The sequence below is a fragment of the Tetrao urogallus genome (assembly GCF_951394365.1).
Source record: "Tetrao urogallus genome assembly, chromosome: 16".
Classification (NCBI taxonomy): Eukaryota; Metazoa; Chordata; class Aves; order Galliformes; family Phasianidae; genus Tetrao; species Tetrao urogallus.
In genome coordinates, this window is record NC_136829.1 from 8,208,707 (window position 1) to 8,225,467 (window position 16,761).

The window sequence follows — 16,761 nt, forward strand, 5'->3', positions numbered from 1 at the left end:
CAGCACAAAAATTGTTCTTTTTTCCCATCTCGTCTCAGCCTTGCCCACAACTCGCTATGTGAATGTTGTGAGACTTTGCTGCTGTGGACATGCAGGTTGGCCTTGGTCAGGGAGGTAATTACACTGTGATGGAGATCATTCCTGGCATGAGCTGCCCTTGGGATGGGGGTCCCCGTGGAAATGCGAACCTGTCCGTCAGTTCCCAGGAGATGAGTTAAGTGGGAGCCTCCCGCCAAGGTGCAGATGTTGTGTATTCTTTGGGTAGTTTGAGGAAACTGGGTAATTTGTTCTGATGGGACTTCAGTCCTGCATCTGTTGTCAGATTTCTGCACACGTGCAAGCTGGGACTGCTAGGGATGAGAGCCTGTAGTGGGTTTGGGGGTGCCAGGAGCTGAGGACAGGGGGCTGTGGTGTGTGTGTTCTTCACAGTACAGCATCTGGAGGTGTCTGGGGACCCTTCGAATGCTGTGCTGTGGGAAACAAGCCATGCACGGTACTCCCTTGTAGATACTCAACTTCTGCTCTTTATTATTACCTCTTTCATCTCAAATGAGTAAAACGAAACAATAATTCACCATATCTTCATGACAGGACCACCAGCCTCTTCTATGGTTTCATCAGTGCAGTACAGGGCAGGAGGGATGAAATATCTTCACGACTGCTTAGAGTATTCTACAGGATGGAGAGAGATGCAAAGATGTGTATATACAGATACACAAAAATGAATACATGTGCAGGTGGAGCTGAAGCATAGATGGATACTGATATAATACAGTCATCAATAAAACCCAGATCCCTACTCCAGATAAATTGCAGTTATGTGAATTACTCCATTACACTGTATGTGTATATATGCATTTATTAAAGGAATGTGGTTTCCGTGATAGAATTCTCTTACTAATAGACTCCATTAATCAAAACCTCAACTTACAGTGGCTTTTGTTTTGTTTATATCCTTTCAGTACATTCATTTTCAAATTATCACCAAATTAATCATCTACTGTACTTTAAACCAACTGCCATTTGGAGAAACAGTTCCAGTTCCTCTCCATTACACTGAGCATTAGTTCTTAAGGCGTAGTTCAGGGCTCTGTTTAGCCTGATTCTGTCCTAAATCTAATTGGAATCAGATAGAGTTTTCCTTGTAAATGGGTCAGTCACAAGGGCGGGGGGGGGGAAGAGGGAAGAAAGCACCATCAAATGTAATCTTAAGAATGGGGGGGGGGGGGGGAGAAAAGGAAAAATAGATCATTTTATTTCTCTTCATTGATACCTGCCTGGTGCTAAAAGAAGGATTAAAATGAGGTCATTAAACTTTCCTTCGAGACAAACTCCAGACCTCGGTGGTAATATGATTAATCAAATATAAAAGTGAAGCTACCCTGAATGAATAACTCATTTTTATAAAATATCTAATTACTGAAATGTCGTCTGCTGTAGAAAAAGAAGGGGGGGAAATTAATTGCAATAACAATTCAAGAAGATAAAGTTTTTCTGAATTAGGTCTACACAAGAAGCTAAATTGAGTTGATTAAGTAATTTTGGTTTCAGGAACACCCTTGATGGAAGTTAGTGGTAATGAATTTTTCAGACCTTGGAGTTTAAATTGCCAAAGACCAGTGAGTTAAAAAATGGGAACGATAGTTTCATTACAGATTTCAATTTTCTGTCACAAAAAAAAAAAAAAAAAAAGAATATTAAAAAAAAAAAAACCCTATTGGTCTCTCTCAAATTGGACACATGTACTGCTTGGTGTAAAATCAAGAATAATGCCACCTGCTCTCTGTATGAGAGAGCGCAATCGCAGCCAATTAAAGCTCCTGCAGCACCTGTGGGCTGCTCCCTCAACACCATGCACTGCCTGCTCTCAGCACAGCAGTGAGCAAATCCAGGAACCACAGCACATATCTCATAAGCCTCTGCTCACCTGTCGTGTGCGGCACTGCGCTCTCCTGTCTCATAGCGTTGCTATCAGTATGGGATGAGTGTACCTGTATCAGCATGGAACACGTGTGCACCCATCAGCAGCACTGTGGCGGTGCACAATGGTGTATTTGAAGGTTTGATCCCAGTGCCCCAGTTCTGCTCCCAGCACGGAGCTGGTATTGGGATGCACAGCTCTGTGCTCGCCCTGGAGTAGCCCTGCAGGCACGTCTCACCTCTGCCAGGTGTCCCAGCAAACACCCCTTTGCAGTGGATTATGTCATTACCTTAAAAGTACACGGCGTCTCAGGAACTGATGCAAGCCTGAGAAATTTAAATGTGTTTTGTGACTCTGCTATTGCGAGGAACTGAGATAAATCCCCTTCTGAAGTTGGCCAGCTCCTTTGGGTCGGCAGGTTTTAATTCATCAATATTCTGTTGCCTTAAAAACAGTTGCTTCCAAGCGTTGTCATTTTAAGAGGATATATATCTGGAATTTCGTTAAGCACATTTTGGTTATGAAATCTTCAGTGACGTACTGGGGAAAAAAAGGAAGAGAGAGAGAGATTTAGCAAAGGATTTGGCAGTGCTGTGAGTTTTCTCTTATCAGACATTTCTAAGTGCCCAAGATGCCTTAACACCTCCCAGCTGCAGAGGGAAGGGTCAGAACACAGACTGCAGACAGAATTAACAACAGGGAGGAAGTTTGAGAGCTTTCAAATAATTTGTGTGCATCAGAGAGTTTTTCAAACTCCTTCAGCCTTGTGCAGGAACTTGCTTTAATTGCCAATAAAATAGCAGGGAAGAAATAATGTTTTCCTTCCTAGGTGTACAAGTATATGCAGGCTTCCTCTTTTCTTCAGCCTGATATCCTCCCATCTCTCACTGCATTCCTTTTCTCTGCTACATGCTCTTTTCCCTACTGAACAAAATCCAGCTCCCCTCTCTTCCTCGTGGCAAATCCTGTGAATCACACAGCACTTAATTTAGTCATCATTCTGTGCTCCGAATTGCTCTAAGCAGGCAGGCATGCATATTTCGATTGCTCCTGCCAGGTTGCAGTGACTCCACCAGATCCCAAGCCTGGACGCACAGGTTTCCTCTGCTTGCTTGTTTTCTGACCAGATCTCGTGTGTTTTCCAGCACCTGATAGCAGAGTTCAATGGTAGTCATTAAAAAGTAAGGAAATCCCTCAGTGTGTTAATTCTGAGACTCATCTGGAAACAACAGAGATTTCAATTGCAGTGCAGAGAAGGTTTGGGCAGCATGCAGACAGGTGCTACGTGGGAATCTTGGGTCAAATCTCACTACTGGGATTATGGCCTGCATAAAAAAATCAGTTTCCATACTCTTAAAATTCTCTCTTCCCCAAATATCCATCGTTGGATCCCAAAGGCACACGAGCAGTTTTTATATGCCTTAAAACATGAAGAAAAAAAAAATTAATTAAAAACTCATTTGTGAAATGGGCTGTTATTAAGGAAATCCTGATCTATCAGCTTAAGGGCCTTCAGTATGAAACTTTATTACCAGGGCCTGAATGGAAACGTTCTCTTCTATATGCACTTCACCAAGAAATACAGAGTCAGACCCATGAAGTCCATTTTGCTCGCTTAGGAGCTGGATGCTGTCACATCATTTTTGTCAGCCTGGTTTATGTGTAAATTGGAAAAAATACGTTTTTGATGTTGTCTTTGAAACACTGCAGTTATTTTCTACTTTTGGACTTTGAAGAAAGAGAAAGAAGTATGAGGTCTGACGTTCCAACAGATGAATTAATGCCACCTGCTTTTAAAGAAGTGCATTATTTATAGTGTTTACACAAGCAGAAAATGCAGATACAAATGACCGTAATGTCTCTTCAGAAGTGCACATCTCTACATGCCTCCCTGTGAGCACCAGGAGGGCTGAGCTCTGGCTGCTCCTTTTGGCCTGCAGTTGCAGAAGGATTAGCAGGTCCTTCAGCTGAGGCCAACACAGTGCAGAGCTCAGGGAACAGCAGTGCAGGTGGTGCAGCTCATCCCTGCATGGTGCCCACCACACACAGGGATCGCTGCCAGCATCCCTCCTCAAGCTTTTCCCTCTCTGTAGCCCAGTTGAGTATTGCAGGGCTACATTACAGCATGCTGGTGGGGCTGAAACATTGATCTGAGCTGACCCATGAGGGTTTGTCAAGTAACAGCAATTTGTGATGCTCTCAGGATCTGCCCCAGCCCAAAGGCTGGGATACCTGTATTGCTACAGCTAAAGGAAAGCACAGAGCTGTCAGCTGCTGTAAAACGCTGATGTATCTGTGCAAAAATCTTCCATTATATAAATGCATATATATAAAGGGTTTTTTTGTGTGCGTGTGTGTGTTTTTTTTTTAAGAATGAAGCTTTTGTAGGCGCCTCCAGCTGTTTTAAAACCTATGCATTTTTTAAAAGATAGCATTACTAATTGCACCTGACAATCAAGCAGACTGCAGAAAGGTATAAGCTACCTTTTCCTGCTGCTCATTCTGCAGGCAAGAAACAAAGGTGTGTTAGACAAGAGAGCAAATGAAATGTTCAAAGTATTTGTGTCTAAAACTTGAAAATAAAAGGCTGTGTATCAGATGGGACTTTTAACATATACTGTTTCCATTGGCTTCTGAGATGATAAAATCTTTTATTGTTGAGTACAACAATTGTTAAAGGTCACTGTTGCAAAGGCTTCATCATTTAGATGAGATGAGATCCCGTTTTGGATAAATTCACAATTTTTCTTCCTAACAAGGAGATAGTATCAGGATTTGAATGTACAAGAGTGCTGGGTTACAGATTAAAGGCTTTTGTGTTCTGGAAATCACGCTATGCCAGATTTCATGAGTTTCAGTGAGACATGTAAGTCCCCAAAGTCAAGTAGGTTGATTAAAGTGGTTCTTTATAGCCTTTGAAATAGAGATAAAGTACAACTTTCCTACACGGGGTTAATGTAGATTTTTTTTTTCCTTGACAAGGCTATACACCGTGCCAAGGACTTAATTTTAATCTCTTTTTAAACCTTTCATAAGAACGTTGTAAAAAGCTCCTTTGTGTTGTAATGCATTTTTGTAAAATATCTGAATTTCTATGCCAACTTTGAGCCTCGTTCCATAAGACATATTTATCTGGAAAAGGCTATCTTGCAGCAGAGTAGCGTCTTGTGTCATCATTTCTGTGGCATCTTTTCAGACCAGCACAGGAATGTAGCATCTGATAATGAAAAAAAATTAGCGCTCATTGTCAGACATGTAAACTTCTTGGGTTTTTAATATCCTTTTACTATTACGTGTCTCTGAACTCCCGGTGAGTACTGTAAGAGTCTTTGAACCAAGGTGAAAGCCAGACCTCTATGTTCCTTCCTCAAGGCAGAGATGCTGAAATGAGAGGATTTTTATCTGCTGCTTCTGAAAGAAGGGGCCATTACCTCGAGCCTTACTTGCAGATCTGAGAGCTCCTCTGCACGTGTCGGTGCATTTCAGTGGCACAAACTGCCGACTGTGGAGGCAGGACTTCCCCAAGTTGGTGAGCTGAGCACATGCGCTTGGCTGCATGAAGCTGAATGGCCCATGGCAAGCCATGCCTGCAGCCCAAGCAGTTGGTTTCAGAACAAGCTCTGTGACAGCTGGGCCTCACACCAGCAGAGCAGAGCTGCAAGCTGGCAGAAGTGTGTCAGGCTTCATAGACGATGTTTGGGGAAGCATTTGCCACATGGCATATAAGAATCTGAAGCAGTCAGTGTGTGCATGGATTGGTTGTGGAGCAGACCCAAGTGAACACAGGGATGTGCGGTGCAGGGGCTGCTGCCTGGGTAATGCAGAGCTGGGCACAGTGGGCTGCTTCCAAACACCAGGCAGACATCAGGGCTTAGAAGTTGATTGTCATTCAGGAGCACACAGAGTAGTTCTTTAATGAAATGGGATTAAGAAATTCACATTTCAAAATCTGATCTGCATGCAGAATGTGGACGACTGTGTATCAGGTCACTGTACTCACAGCGCGGAGATTCGAGCACATTCGTGGTCTCTGATGCACAGCAGCAAAGGTGGAGCAAGAACCCAGAGTTCAGTATATTGCTGTCATAGAAACTGATGGCCGGGTGCAACCGTGCAGCGGGACAACCTGCAGACCTCATACAGTCATCCATACAGCAAACAATAGTGGAAATTAAAGGTCGGAGAACTGATAGCGAGGCTTAGGAAAACGGCAATTAGGCTTCTAAAAGAAAAGCTAAATTACCTGCAGTAGGAGTAAGGGGAAAAAAAAAGAAGATTATTGATCTAAATATCACATTGACAGATACACACAGTACAGTCTAGAGGTTTTTTACACCTCTGGGCTTTCTCAGCCCCCACAATAAAAAATGCAGGCCTATAAAGATGGAATAAGAAGCAATCAATTAGGTTGGCATTTGCTTCTTTCCACGCTGCAATTGGGCAGGCACATCACAATTAATGATTTATTAGGAGATTTTTGCTTTTTTTTTTTTTCCATTTTACATAGATGGCTGCAGCTGGACTGTAGCTGTTTATTAATTTGTGTGCATTCAAGCATCTTTGTTAAATAGCATGTGGAAAAGGTAAACATTTGGCTTGCAATAGGATTATGTTGCATAGTATATGGAGGCAAACTCAGCCTGGCATGCAACTCTATATAGTGTTGGGTTCCCTGGCTGCACTTTCACATAAAAAGTTTTCACAGCTTTTTATTGAAAACAGCTAGGAAAAGGCAAGCACACTAGAAAAAAGGAATTCCATTTAGAAGAAAGCCTGAATAATTATCTCCATATTCATCCATTTCAATTGAACACCTCCCTAGGAGTGGCTGCAATGAGCTAATCGGTTTTATTCTGCTGTGCATGGCTTCACAGCCCAGACTCCAGATTTATAGCACACAGTCAAGAAGGTGTGTGAATTCATCATTTGTCCCCCCACATCAATCCCTGACTCCTCCTGAGTGATATTTGTCTGCGTGTTTATATGCTGTCAAGTGCTGGACGAGACAAAAGACAAAACTCTGGGATTAAACAATTTTAGTAGAATCTGATGCAACCAGAAAATCAGAATGAATTATTACCTTTTCAGTAAGACATGACTTCAGACAGGCCAGCTCCAGAGGAATGAGAAAAGGACTTTTGCCAGCACATGCTTTTATGGAGAGAAGGGGAAAAAAGTACAGAATTTAAGAACTTAAAAACATACCAAGTTCAGAACAAATTCTTATCTCATAAGGGAAGCGGAGTGTATAACAATCAGCCATAGAAGTCTTTCTGAATGGTCTCAGAAAAGCACTCTGGAAATTAAGGACTTCAAATGCAACAATTGAAAGTGAAGCTAAATGAATTACAAGGGAATACGAGTAAATGCTACAATGTATAGGTCAAGCAGTGTTTTATCAATCTTATGTTTACTCTAGCAGCTCTCGTGTTGCCCATTGTTTTACCTTGTTTGAGCAGATATGCTTCTCTTATTTGAAAATCAATTGTAATCTTATGAAAGAAAATGTACAGCAGTGGGAATGCTGTAAAGCAGCGCAGTGAAAGAAAGCATTGTTCACTATCTGGAATTACTCCCAGGTAGGGAGGGAATGATGTTAAAGGAGTGTGCATAGCTCTGAGCTGCCATCGTTCCTTTCTCACGTGCCATATAATGTCATTTCTTAATTTTATTAAAAGTAAAGACAACTGTGGGCAATGCATGAACCGCACTTATTTACACTACTGATAGTGGGAGAGCATAAGAAGGAGGAAAGATGAGCAATGTTTTTGATTCCCAGTGGCTGCTGATCCAAAGGTTATAAAAGTTGGTCTCATTTTTGACGTGCAGCCCTCTTCACCTGCACAGCTTCAGATGGGTCCTTTGATTCTAGTGTAGTTATTGTTCTTATCAGGAAAATATGTGCCTACGTAAACATATGCATAATATCTACCCCTAGAGCTGCACAGGACTAAATCATTTCCCAGATATGCCTAGTAGGTGTCGGCAACTGAATCAGCTCCTGGATTGCTCAGTGTCTGCTGAGCACGTTGAGTTTTACCCTAATAGAAAGCTTCCTGGAAGATTATGATCCTCCTTCAGGCTTTACATTGAGATGTGTTTGTGTACTCAAGATTGTTGATATACCTCTATTTTAAAAATATGCCTTAGTGTAAACTATTTTGCTGCAAGCCAAAAGCAGATGTTGTCATGGCTTTTAGAAAAGCAGCTGTAACATCTGTTGGCAGTTGTGTGGTATTTGCCCACCTAGCCAAACTCATTGGCAACACCTGGATTACGATCTGCTAAAGGTGCTAAGCAGCCTGGAAGACTGGACCTCCTCAATGTCTTAAGTACAGTTGACAGCTTTCTCTTAATCCTGTTTGGTTTTGCATGGCATAAACCTGGTGGTAGCAGGCAAAAACTGTGGTCCAAGGTCAGAGATTGGCAGTAGATGCACAACATGCTTAAATCCTTCGAAATTGCAACAGATAAGATCCTGTGATGTTAGCAGTGCTGTCATCTACTCGAAGAGAGTGGGAGCTCATCAGCTTGTCATTGCTGGCATGCCATACAACATTAACGTAATGTAATAGGCGATAACTAGCGTGGATTTAGTAAGAGACGATCCTGCTAAAGTAATCTCCTTCAGTTCTTTTGAGCAGGTTTCAGACAAAATCGGTAATAGGAGTGTACGTATGACATAATCTAATGGATTTTTCAAAAGGCTTTTGATAAATTTCCATATGATATTTCCCCTGTTTAAGCTGTGTGCCACAGAGATTTCAAATTGAGCAAGAGAATGCGTAAAGAACGAGTGAGACTGTGGGAAATAAAGAGAAAAGATCTATAGCATGTGCTGGAACTAGAATCCTCTCTCAGCTTCCCACTGTTCTTCCCCACCACTCAGCATGGCTGGAAAGAGATACCATCTGCATTCACTAATGAAAATTTGTTTAGGACAGGTGCGTACCAGAAAAGAGGGCAAAATGCCATTCAAGATACCACTAAAGAGCAAATTTAAATCTACATTAACATAGGGCAGATTGAATATTTTTGCTGGCAGTAGTGTAATAATACACAGTAAACATAAGCACACTGAAGGGCGCCGATGGATGCGTATGGGTTAGTACTGAGAAGGGACTCTTGTGCTAACAAAGGAATGATTTATTATCATTTACATAACCTGGCATTTGTGAACACCAAAGGCCAGATTTTCGGAGTGCTCTGCTCCTGCAGTTTGGGGCCAGGCTCTCACTTGCAGACTCAGAGCCAGCTCCTATCATTTCTCCAGTGTTTAATTTGCCATATGTCAATCAGAGTGTTGATTTGCAAGTGCCGATAATAGGCAGCGTTGAGAGATGAGCACATTTGAAAATTTGGGAATGTGTCTTACTGGCAGCTTCAGAGCTCCAAATACTGGAAGTTTTCAGAGGCCAGGATCCCTGATCAGCCATATGATAAATCAAGGCCTGGAAAGCAGAGAGAATGCAGCTAATGCATCAGGATATGCCTGAACTGGACATGCTCCATGAAAATCAGTGCTAAATGAGAGCATTAAGCACCAGGAAGGGCAGTGGCAAAATCACAAGAAACGCTTTAAATAATGAGACAAAATCAAATCAAGTGCACGAAAGAAAGAAATTCTCTGAAGATGCAATAAAATGCTCTCACTGAAATTTGAGGGAGGCAAAATACCTTATTTTAAAGGGATGTAGTCATCATAAAAATGGCATATTTTAATCTGCCATTTTTACCTGCTGTTGACATTAACTCTCTGATTGCTCCAGTGAATCAGGAACATTTCTGTTTTTGCTCGAACATTTGTTGATATGTGGGCAGTGGGTGGGTGAGAGTGACTTTCCTCTCATTTGGGCCAAAAAGTGAATCTGGGCTTCAAAGGGCTTGGGGAAATATGAACAGCAGAAGTGAGAAAGGGACAAGTCACTCACAACGAGCAACCCCATGGTCCTCTCCATGGACTGAGGTCTGTGTCTGTGTGCTGCTTAAAAGAAGAGAGGACATGGCCATGAGAACCAAAAGTCCCATCTGTGACTGCTTCTGTCTTTTATTTGCAGTATTCGGGGGAAGTTCCTGAGAACAGAGTGGAGGTTGTGGTTGCAAATTTGACAGTGATGGACCGGGACCAGCCTCACTCTCCCAACTGGAATGCCATCTACCGCATCATCAGCGGGGATCCCTCTGGCCACTTCACCATCCGGACAGACCCAGTCACCAATGAGGGCATGGTAACTGTGGTCAAGGTAAGTGGGAAGCCAAAGTAAAGCCATATTTCTCACCCTTTAAGCTCACTAAGGCTGAAAGGATTGCCCAAAGACTGCAGTTATTTCATGCCCTCTCTACCTGGGAGTACGAGTGCTTCAATCTGTTGTTTCCCCCCTTGCTGTGTGGGCTTCCTGAATACTTTTACTATGCCAATGATTCTGAGTTTCTCCCACTGTAAGCTCTCATAAACTCTCACATGCCAAGGGCAGCTGCCTGCATCAGAGCCTGACCTGATCCTTTTGAGCTCCGGCAGTGGGGCTAGTACCAGGACTGCCCAGTCCTGCCCTACTTGATGCCTCGGGCAGAGGCTGCACCTTCTTCTTTCTGAGCCTGTGAATAGGGGATGGCATTTCACTGCAGGAGATCAGCCAACTGATCTGCAAGGAGTGTAGGAGAGATTTCAGAAGCAATGAATTTCCTGGTAACAGAAGAAAAGAAGAGAGATTTTCCTCTGAGTTGCTTAGCAAAAAAATGGTTGCAGAAATTTTCCTTTTCCTACAATCAAGCAATAAACACACAGCGTGAACCACATCCTAAGTGAAGGCTGCTCCATGTGTTAGATCATCAGTGGATCTTGTCCAATGACTCTGAGAAATAAGACTGTAAATTTTCACTACCTCTTCTTTCCTGTATATTTTGTCGTCAACATTAGGACAGCCCAAACCCTCCAGGTCTTTACAAGTGTCAAATTCTGTTTCCCTTCTTGCCTCCAGAGAATGTGCCTCTATCACTGCTTGAGAGTTCACTCCCCACTCCCTGAGACCAGCAGCCCAGGCAATGAATGCTCCTGCAGTAATTACGCACAGTCAGAAACTACTGGGTTCATTCATTCAGCATTCACTGAATCTCTTCCCAGAAAAGATGCCTATGGATGCTCCCAGTGACTGCCACGAAAATGAAGGCATCATGAATAGGCTGCTGTGATCTGTGGGAGTTTGCACTGCACACACTGTGCACTGCATCTGAAATGGATAATATGTGCTGGCATGAACAAAGACTTCTGAGAAGTCTGGCCTGCTCGAACAGAAAGTTTTAATCAACTACTTAGGATGGAGCACCTGTGTTTAAAGAGCAAGCTGATTAAGGAATAACTCTGTGTTGAAAAAAAAAGGAGTCCCACTCCCTTGTAGCTAATAAGTTGCAGTCATTCTTAGTACTTACAGTTTGGATATTAGAAAAAAAATGACACCAGAGGAATGGCAGTGAGGTAATGCTGGTAGGAGCGTGTGAGCTTGTGAGCTCATCCTGTTCTGTGGCCCTGGGCCACACACAGTGTGTGTGTCTGCAGGTGCCACTTTGCTGAAAGTTTAAGGAAGACATCATTTTACCTGCTAGATGATATTTCAGCAGGGTCCTTGTATTTATCGCCCTTTATTGCTCTGTAATGACATTTGACAGCCTTATCTTGTGCAATGCTGCTTAACCTCTTCAAGCTTAGCAGTAGCTCTAGATGCAAATGTGTATGGACACGTTTATGCATTTAAGTATACCTATAAGCATATGTCTATATTTTCTGCCTAAACAGAAAACATTCCACAAAGTAAAATGGAACTATTTGACTTGTGTTCATATCGACAGTCGGTCTGAAATTCAAATGCCAGTACTCTGACTGAAAGCAAGGGAGGAGCTCTTATTCTTAATCTAGTGAAGCGTCATGACTGTAGTTTAAAGCCATGTCAGAGTGAAGAGCAGGGATTTACAAGATCATTGCTGCTATGCAAGGATTTTTGCATAATGAACCATCCTTTATTCAGAACATGCAAGCAAAAAGTGGGGCAGATTTGTCAAGACCCCATAGATGCTGGTGTTGACTTTCCACTGCTGTGTAACCCACAGTGATCACAATGCAAAGAACCACATGAAAATCCTATCTTGTCAAGCTGAGCTCAAAGCTTGAAATTGCACTGAATGTCTTCCGTATATAACCTTACCTTATCCTCCTGGGTGCCCCGAGTTGCTTACCCTTATCAAGCCTGCGAGGCTTTTTGGTGTATTTTCAGCAAGGAGAACGAGTGAAATTTCTTGTGATTAAATTTTCATGGTGAAGAAGGGAAGGCTCTTAGGATTCCACTTTCTTTGAAATATTTTGTTCTTGGTTAATAAATGAATATGCTTAAAGGTTAGGGGAATGTATGAGCACCAGACTGGGTGGCCAGTTAGCACTTGTTCTTCATAGTGCAAGAGCAGGCTTTTGCTGGTTTAATCCCTGGTATAGGTTGAAAACACAGGTAACAAATTAATTCAAGTAATGAACCTTTTATGTGCAGACCCTACACAGCTGGATTTTTCATGTGACTCTTTAGGCTTGTTATACATAACTCCCCACCGCTGCAAGGAAAGGGGTTTGCATCTGGGCTATAGCAATCACAGACAGTGCAGAGAAGGGGATGTTGTAGAGAATCCAAACCAGAAGCCCTTTGGAGTTCAAATGGAGCTCACAATGGCCATTCTGCAGCTGCTCTCAGCAAAGCTGCATCTGCCGCTCCAGTCTGGTCACCAAAAACATAACATTTCCTTTTTCTGTTCATGTCTTTTCCAAACCATTTCCATAACTAGACCCTAATCTTCAAAGGAAGCCTTGATCAAGGAGAGAGAGTAACTTCTCACACAGCTGAGACATCGCAGAGTCTGGAGACAATCTCCAGGAGCAGCAGTGGCTGCCCTGTGGCAGCTGGCTGAGTGAAACGTTATTATAAACTCTGCATGGATCAGAGCTGTGAATTTATAATGGGGATGCTTCTGAAGCTGCAGTTATTATTTGCTTCAACAATAACATAAGGCAAATTTGTTCTCTTTAGTTAAAAGTACCTTGAGTAAAGAGGGACACGTGGCAAGCCCTTGGTTTCACTCTGCTGCTTCTGGGCAGGAGGTGCTCGTGAAGGAGGGGAACGTGCAGGAACTGCAGGCAGGTGTTTCAGAGACAAAAAGGTGACTCTGGGACAACCTGTGGGGTGGGTGTTGTGGGGTGAATCCTGTCCCTGTGCTGTGTTTCTGCATCCCTGGTTTTGGAGCTCCCAGGAAAGAAACACAGAAGGCGAATGAGCAGCTTAACAGATCTTAAGGAAAAAATATAAAAAAGATTTAAAGAACCCACATCCAATAGGTCTGTGTGCAGTCAATGTACGTCCAGTGCACCATCAAACAAGGAACTCATTCCTGCATCAGCCCCCAGCGCTGCTCAGAGCTGCCCCCAGCACTGGGAGCTCCTGCAGGGACTGGGTGCTCCTGTCCATGACAAGGCTAGCAAACAGGCAGCACGTGAAAAAGTAGAGAATGAAGGAACATGAATTATAGGTGCGTGTAAGGAATTGAGGAAATGTATTAGTCGAATTGTTTTGAGGCCTCAAATAGTGTTTAAGTGAGAACTTTTACCATCCATCTATTTTGAATGCGGCAGAAGTCGGTGAGTCAATGCCAGTGGGTGTACTGGGAATCTTTGTGCTTCCTTTTATTTATTAAATGTTGGCCCTGCCTGTCAGGAAACCATTTAGCAGTAGGAGCATTTGCACTTCAATTGAATAGAAATTCCACTCTTTTACCTTTTGCCCCTGAAATTTGTTTCTCTGTTGTAGTCTCCTCTGATTTGGTTTCTTTCCTGACAATGCTGTATTTTAAAGAGATTACAGAAGCCAACTCTGGTTGATGTAAATCTGTATGGCTGTACCAAAGTCACTGGAGCTGTGGCGTTTTACACCATGTGACTCAGCACTGAGCTGTGAGCAAGAATGGTTACGCTTCTACATTCATACATTGCAGCATTGTTTAACAAACAGAGGTGTGATCTTGCATAACTCAAGACTCCCTGGCAGATGATTAGCAACTTCCCTCATAATAATTAGTGGGATGGATAGGAAACTATTATATTGCTGCTGTTTGGCCAGTTGTGCCAGCAAAGGCTCTTCACTCCTTCTGGCTCCTCAGACACAGCACACAGCATCTTCACATGTGTGTACGCAGAGATCTATGACCACCCAAGAAAGATCTGTGCAAGCACACAACCAACCTCCAGAGCTGACCAGGTGCTGTTCCTTGAGGCTGAACCTTTGCTTATGATGTTACTAAAGAGGAAAAAGTGAGAGCACTTCAGGCTCATGGATCCATACAGGCTGCCCTGGTTACTCAGTCAGCAGTTGTGAGTGCAAATAGAACGGTTCTGAGCAGGCTCTGCCTGTTGCATTTACAGCAAACCCTCAGTGGGTTTGTTCATTCAATGCTAAACTAACACTGGCAGTTTCTGGTTTGGAAACTGCTTAGCATTGGAAGCAAATACAGGGCAAATCCTCCCTGGCAGCTGCAATTTTTACTTTGTGTTTTTTTTAACTATTTGGCCCTCAAAATACTGGAAGACCAAATCCTTGCTGGACAGAAGCCGGTCTGGATTTACCCCTTCAGAAGGACTGTGCTCAGAAGGAAATGAGATGAGGCAAAGACTTTCATATCATCTGTCTTCTAGATCTTGCAGCTTTCAGCCAGAAGGTAGGATTTATTCCCTGCTTGGATCTATTCTTGCTTGCTTGTTTGTTTCAGGCAGTCGACTATGAGATGAACAGAGCATTCATGCTGACAGTGATGGTATCCAACCAAGCACCCCTGGCCAGCGGAATCCAGATGTCCTTCCAGTCGACAGCAGGAGTCACCATTTCAGTTACGGATGTCAACGAAGCGCCGTATTTCCCAACGAACCACAAGCTGATCAGGCTGGAGGAAGGTGTGCCCACAGGGACAGTCCTCACGACCTTTTCAGCTGTAGATCCTGATCGCTTCATGCAGCAGGCAGTAAGGTGGGTGAGCAGGCAGTAAGGTTGGAGCTCGGGTCTGCGTGGAGAATTTCAGCAGCAGCTGAAGTCTAATTTATGATTTAACGGATGTGGTAGCAGTGCAAGACCTGGTGGGTTCTTGCAGCCTCTGTTGGGTGCTTACAGATTTACTAGAGCTGGTAAATCCCACAGAATTTTCTTTTTTGCTACCAGTCTGTAAGGACTGTGGTGTTTTTGGCAAAGCACAAGCACTCTGTGTGACCACAGCAGAGGCCGCATAAACCTCCATCAGTGCTGACATTTTGTGTCAGGAGGAGTGTGCAGTATTTCACCTGGCGCAGCACTGTCTGGTCTAGAGAATGATTGTTTATTCACTGCCTTGTTCTTGCTGTCTTTAGACAGGTATTGCAGCTGCTAAGGAGAGAGGCCCTCCAAACTAACAAGCCAGTTTTTCTTCTGTTCATTTTGAAATATTGGCCTTTGAAGGGCCTTTGTTTCCCTGACATGCGTAGCAAGGCTGTTTCTTCAGAGCAGAGAGCAGTTTGTTTGTGGCTGAATGCTTTCATCCCCAGAAACAACATCTGCCATTTCTTGGGGAAGGACTGGGTCTGCTGAGCCCTTCATGTGGTCACACAGTGCCTGTGCAGGGTTTGTAAGGCTTGCTGTAAATAAGAACATCGAAAGTACTTTTCTCTGGGGCTCCCAGGTCACACATTCTGTGAATCTCAGAGCACTTTGCTTCCCAGCACAGGTACAATCTCTCTTACTGCCTTTTCTTCAGGGTAGCCTGATGCCAATGAAGCAGTGAGGTGTTGTCACGGTCCTGTAGCCATGCAAAGGTATCTTTTCTTCCTTCACCACTGACAATGGTAAATTAGGAAAAAAAGATACTCTAAAAGCTAAGCTTATGAATCCATGGTGAGCAGTTCTCAGAGAGCTGATCCAGCTGCTGTAGCCTTGCACACTGTTCTCAAATAGTCTTTAATAAAGCGAGGTTTTATAAAAGTGAGATAAGGAAGCGGGAGCATCTCCATGCAGGCACAGCTTGGCATGGCCAATGTCACACCTCAGGTTATCCTCATTAGCCACAGACACATTCACAAGGCCAGGCTGGATCCCTGGTCATTTAGCTGTGCAAGGGAAAGAGACACACAGCAATGATATTAAAAAGAAATGAAAACATCCCAAAGGGTCTAGCTTCATAAAATGTAATTCTTTCCTTTGGCAGGGGCTTGTGAAACTGTGGCATTGCTTTTCTGCTCACATGGATTCACACAGCTCAAGTTTTGCTTTGAGCTTCAGCTTCAGGCAGCCCATTTCTGGAAAGGAATATTCACCAGCAGCCAGAAGTTCTCCTGTTTGTGTATTTCAAGACAAAAAAAAAAAGAAATTGATATCAAGCTGTCAGCAGGTCTGAGCCCCCATGAAATAAGCTCAGCTTTTGTTTGCTCATTTCAGTGTTTTATAGCATGGCCATTTATTAGCTTACAGTTTAACCACAACTCAAGCTCTGAAAAACAGAGGCAGAAATCCGTAGCCATGAAAAGGATAGAAGCAAGAAAACAAGCAGAAAAAGTCTGGAGAACATGGAAAACCTTTGCCCAGAGCAAACCATGTTCATAGCTGGCCGTATAAGACCTGAACAGACTGGGGATGAGTTGACCTAATACTCAGGAATCTGTCCGAGCATGAGCTAGTTTAGGGCAACATAACAGGAGAGAGCAGAAATCTCCCCCAGATCAGGCATACGCATGCAGTGGTCATTGCATACCCCATTTCCTCTTGGCTGCAGAATCCTTGGGCTAAGGTGCTCCCAGT

General features: G+C 43.3%; 1 protein-coding gene across 1 annotated transcript in view; it reads left to right on the forward strand.

Annotated features, from left to right (window-relative positions):
- CDH4 (cadherin 4) overlaps positions 1–16,761 on the forward strand; it is a gene marked incomplete at both ends in the record, with an annotated part of 413,635 nt that overhangs the window by 385,047 nt on the left and 11,827 nt on the right. Inside the window, 2 exons of the mRNA XM_079543473.1 lie at positions 9,979–10,164; positions 14,714–14,967. Of these exons, the coding sequence (XP_079399599.1) occupies positions 9,979–10,164; positions 14,714–14,967 (440 nt within the window). The remainder of the gene's footprint in view (positions 1–9,978; positions 10,165–14,713; positions 14,968–16,761) is intronic.